The 5,087-nt window shown below is 42.3% G+C and overlaps 1 protein-coding gene across 1 annotated transcript in view; it reads left to right on the top strand.

Moving 5' to 3' along the window:
• Positions 1 to 5,087, top strand: part of LOC119837545 (microtubule-associated serine/threonine-protein kinase 3) — a 58,805-nt gene that overhangs the window by 46,605 nt on the left and 7,113 nt on the right. Inside the window, 10 exon segments of the mRNA XM_038363144.1 lie at positions 112 to 201; positions 517 to 776; positions 1,462 to 1,610; positions 2,087 to 2,213; positions 2,824 to 2,950; positions 3,479 to 3,580; positions 3,855 to 3,926; positions 4,161 to 4,283; positions 4,671 to 4,774; positions 5,021 to 5,070. Of these exon segments, the coding sequence (XP_038219072.1) occupies positions 112 to 201; positions 517 to 776; positions 1,462 to 1,610; positions 2,087 to 2,213; positions 2,824 to 2,950; positions 3,479 to 3,580; positions 3,855 to 3,926; positions 4,161 to 4,283; positions 4,671 to 4,774; positions 5,021 to 5,070 (1,204 nt within the window).

Raw genomic sequence — 5,087 nt, 5'->3', positions numbered from 1 at the left:
TGCTTCTATTGATAACTGGCCTCATCGTTTAAAGGACTGTATTGCAGCCAATGGAGACCACTTCGAATAAGCTTTTTAATTTATATTTATCGCTATTGTTGTCGTTCGCAGAGCACGGACAGCTGGCCGGGCACGCCGGACAGCGCGGGCCCGCCCAGCACGCCCACCGCGCCGCCGCCGCACCACCACCCCAAGTGTCCCGTGAGATACTGTTTCTTTTATCGTGTCATTTGTGTTTTTCGGGACATTGCAAAAATTGTCTGTTTTATAAAATTTAAATGGATGCAATAAAAACTTTAGGTGTAAATATCTTTTGAATTTATAGCACTTCATACGGATATGAAACTTTATATAACATTTCTTTATAAACACGGAGGTGTTTAATGTATACTGTAATAAAGACACTTGCAGATGAGGTTTGCCTTACATAGTTCGAAAAGACACGAGATTTATTTATTTTTATAAATTATCAAACTCAAAATATATCTCTATCTTAATCAACCACGCTTTCCCCAGATGGTGTGCGGCACGAATTCCGCGGAGTCGTCTCAAACCGACTCAGACGACGTATCGCCAGCGGCTCGCCGTCGCGCGGCGCTCCGCCCGCTCGCGCACGCGCACACGCACACGCACGTGCACGCACACGCGCACGCACACGCGCACGCGCACTCGCACACACACGCGCACGGGCACGGGCACGCGCACACGCACGTGCACCCGCCATCGACGCTCGCGCAGCCGCCGCAGCAGCTGCACCCGGCGCTGTTGCCCAAACCGTAAGTTTTATTGAGTACAGAATTAAGGATTGTTTGTGTATACACTGTTATATGCCCAATATTTTATGATATGGTCAATCTTTATAACATATTTTGCATTGTGCAGGAACAAATGATAATTGCAAATGCAATACACAACTGATTAATTAACGTACTTCAAACATGGAATAGATAGTCGCAGAACATAAATTTAAATATTCAAAAGACTTGCTATTTCACACTTCTGTGGTAGTCGAGCATGCTTCGGCACGAATTGGGCCAGCTCGCACCGGGGAAGTCCCACACCCCCACAGAAAACCGGCGTGAAATAGTGGCATGCCACTGTGTTTCGTACGGTGAGTGGGGGAGCTGGAGGCCCGTTTCCTTTTCCTCACCCATCCTAATCCATTCCTTCTTTCCAGTCTTTAATCCTTTCCTCTTCTCCATAAAAGCGGGCAGCACATTCGTAGAGGCACTACCTTTGCGAATGTTCATGGGCGGTGGTGATCGCTTACCATCAGGCGAACCATAAGCTCAGTTGCCCGCTATGTCATAAAAAAAAAACGCGAACTCATAAGTTTCGATCATAAATATGTAGTCAGGTATATGTCCTACAGACTTTGCATTATTATAAAAAGAGCCAACATAGACAGTTCACATTGACACTGTATCAACGAGCAACATAATAAGCAATCGTACCCCACAGTTCGGAGAGCAAGAAAGAGAAAGAAGAGAAGTCGCTGGACAGAGTGGACAAGATAGAGCGGGACAGGAGCAAGCCGATCGCGCTGGCGGCGCCGCGCGCCATCCGCCGCTCCGCCAGCACCAGCGGCCTCTCGCTGGTCATACACCCAGGTAGCCGGACGACATTTTTCAGCAGAACATTCTAATTCTCTCGTTCAAATTCAAGATCTCGTTTCTATTTATTTTATATATACTAGACGCTCGACCCGGATATCGAGATTCCTGTTTCATGCCAGGGGAGCATTTAATCGGGATAAAAAGTATCCTATCACCCAAGTCAGGTCATACCCTGTCCTGTACACCAAATTTCATCAAAATCCATTCAGTAGTTCAAACAAACAAACATCCTAAAAAACAAACTTTCATTACACTAGGTTACCACCCGCGGTTTCGCACGCGTTGTGTGTATAATAATACGGAGTGGTGTTTAATAGATGATATTATACATATAAACCTTGCTCTTGAATCACTCTATCCATTAAAAAAATCCCATCAAAATCCGTTGTGAACATTTAATAATAATCTAAGCGTATGCATGCTTTGCTTTATACTATGTAGTGATGCTAATAGTTATATGTGTATATCAGCGGAGGACAGCATAATCAGCCTGGGCGGCGGGTCGCCGTGCGCCGGCAACACGTCGTCGACGAATTCGTCGCGCGACTCGTCGCCGTGTCGCGACCCGCCTTCGCCGTTCGCTATCGCTAATCATTCGTAAGTCTAATTAATATATATAAAAGGTAAACAACTTCAATGTTCGTATCGACCGAATTGGCTCACCCGCTCTTTATAAAGAGTATACGTAAGAAAATTATGTAATCCGTCGTCCTAATCGATTATAAAAATAGATGATGTTTGAGGATTTTTTTTATTTTTTCTGAACAAAAAAAAAAATGCCAAAAAATTTTTAACAAAACGGACAATACGGGGAGTGTTGTGTCATTCTGAGATGACTAATTAGGATTAGGATTGTTGAACTACTTCTGTAACTTAACTTATTAACCATTTTATGACGCTTCCCTTCATACATTATAGTTACAACACATACACAGATTCTACAATGGGCTGTAGTACCATATAAATATAAATCTAATATATAAAATTCTCGTATCGCAATGTTAACTCCCTTACACCTCCGAACAGGCTGGACCGATTTTTTTGAAGTTTTGTGTGCAAATCGGGTAGTTCTGAGAATCGGTCAACATCTACTATTTTTCATACCCCCAAAAATCATAAGAGTTAGGCAGAACAGCGTTTGCCAGCTAGTTTTCTATAGACATAAGTGGTCGACATCCAAAAAGTGTATGTCTTTGCTCCATCCCAGGTTGATCCAATCGTCCAAACCGCCGATAGTGGTGCGGCGCGGGCCGCGCGGCTTCGGCTTCACCATACACACCGTGCGGGTGTACTACGGCGACACGGATTACTACACCATGCACCACTTGGTCTCGGTGAGTGATATGTTGTATGGGGTGTCATCATCAACCATCATCATCAGCGCATATATGTTCCCACTGCTGGGACACAGGCCTCCTATGAGGGTTCAGAACACGTAATGGGTATATTTTATTTAAATAAGTTGCTTTATTAAGTATATTATTTAATAATAAGAAGGCTGACAATAAATGTTGTTGGTTGTTTTTTTATACGCAAATTGAAACATTACTTTAAAACAACAGTGTGTTCACGATTCATTTGTTTGTACAAAATCTATTTCAACTGTACTCTAGGAAAAATGTTTCTTATTTATTTTCAACCGACTTCAAAAATAAAGATAAGTGTTTACAATTACAGGGTATTTTTTTGTGCTCGTTACCACAGAAGTATCGATAGTGTGAACTGATTTTGATGATTCTTTTTATAATTGAAATATGGTATCTTCCGTGTGGTCCAATTGATTTTTTTATAGTTTTAACAATTTCAAGCGGTTTAGTTTAGTGTTATAATGTAATAAGTTATAATTTGTGTGTGATATTCAGGCGGTCAGCGAGCAGGGAGCGGCGTGGGCGGCGGGCCTGCGAGCCGGCGACCTTATAACTCAGCTCAACGGCGAGTCCGTGCAAGGCTTGCTGCATACACAGGTAACAATTCTGTCAATTATATAAATAACGTCTATTTCATCGCCATCGGTTATTTTCCTTTAATATGTCCATTTCTATTATATGTTTATTTTTTAAAGTAAATCGAAATTGTAGTTGCTAGGTACTAGCTAGGCAGCTTTACAGGGAAAAATAAATAATGCACTTACGTTAATTTTGTTTTGATAAACTTACTTCAACAAATTATATTGCCTTTTTAGGACAACATCTTTCGAGTTTATAATACCTGTGTTTAAATTTAATCCTTATTTCTAAGGTGTTAAGGTTGCTGTTGGCGGCTCCGCATGCTACGCTCCGCGCTACGCCCCTCGATCAAACTACGATACAGGTACGCATATTTTCTATTACTCACGCCGTTTTAGACTCCATGTTCGAAGCTTATTTCAGAACTTAAATATTCGTAATAAAAGAAATATATTAAAGCTGTAATTGACATTTCTATTCCTTTGAGTCTTTATTTGTATATATAGAAAATGGTTTATAGGTTTTTAAATCGTAACAGATATCAAAAACACTAATTATAGGTTTAAGCATATGTCTCAAAAAACGCGGCGTTTTCCAGGCGGGTGGACGCCGTCGTTCGGGCGGTCGGCGCGCGTCTGCGCCGCCGCGCCCGCGGCCGAGACGCCGCTGCTCGCTGTTTAGGCGCATTTCTACTAAACGGGCTTCGCAGGAGATGCATCAGGTATAGTTGGATTAAATTATTTATACATAAATAAGTATATATATGCATCTAAAGTACAATTAAAAAAACTCTTCCATATATATATAGAAAACATCATTTGGACACTTAACAATTACAGTGATTTATTTACCGCTTTAATATGTATTTGATAAAAGTTGTATGAAAAATTATTCAGAATTAATATAAAATTACTGAGCTAGAATCGAGTTGACGGTAAGTTTGAATTGTAAAAAGATTGATATTTCATTGCAAGTCCATCCAGGGTTGCAATTACAGTAGATTGGGTACGCGCAACAGACATGGTGGAGTTACCTATAAAGATTATTAATTAATAAGTGTAATGAATAAATTCGCATTAAGTATAATAACTATAATTGCTTTGTCCAGATGGTGTCAGGGGGCAGCAGCGAGAGCTCCTCCCCCGCACCCGCCGCCGTGCCCGCGCTCACTGACGCGCCGCTGCACAGCGCGCCCACCACGCACTATCAGCGGTTAGTGTGCCGAGAGAGAGAGAATGGGAGATGGGTAGAGAGGGTAGATAGAGAGGGTGATGGATAAAGAAATATATAGATAGAGAGGGAAGGAGAAACAGAGGGCGGGGGAGAAAAATATAAAAGTAGAGCTAGATATAGAGAGGGAAAAAGAGCGAAGTGGATAGAGTGAGAGAGAGATGTACACCATATTGTGACGTATGTCCAGTTGCCATCGATCTGTAATAGTATATTGTGTGTCCGCAGGCCGTCGTCGCTGCACGGGCTGAAGCACAAGCTGGGCGCGGTGGCGGCGGGCGCGGGCGGCGCGTGC

The sequence above is a fragment of the Zerene cesonia genome, chromosome 28 (genome assembly GCF_012273895.1).
Source record: "Zerene cesonia ecotype Mississippi chromosome 28, Zerene_cesonia_1.1, whole genome shotgun sequence".
Lineage (NCBI taxonomy): Eukaryota > Metazoa > Arthropoda > Insecta > Lepidoptera > Pieridae > Zerene > Zerene cesonia.
Note: the sequence above shows the minus strand (reverse complement) of the source record. Positions and strands in the feature narration are given on the sequence as shown.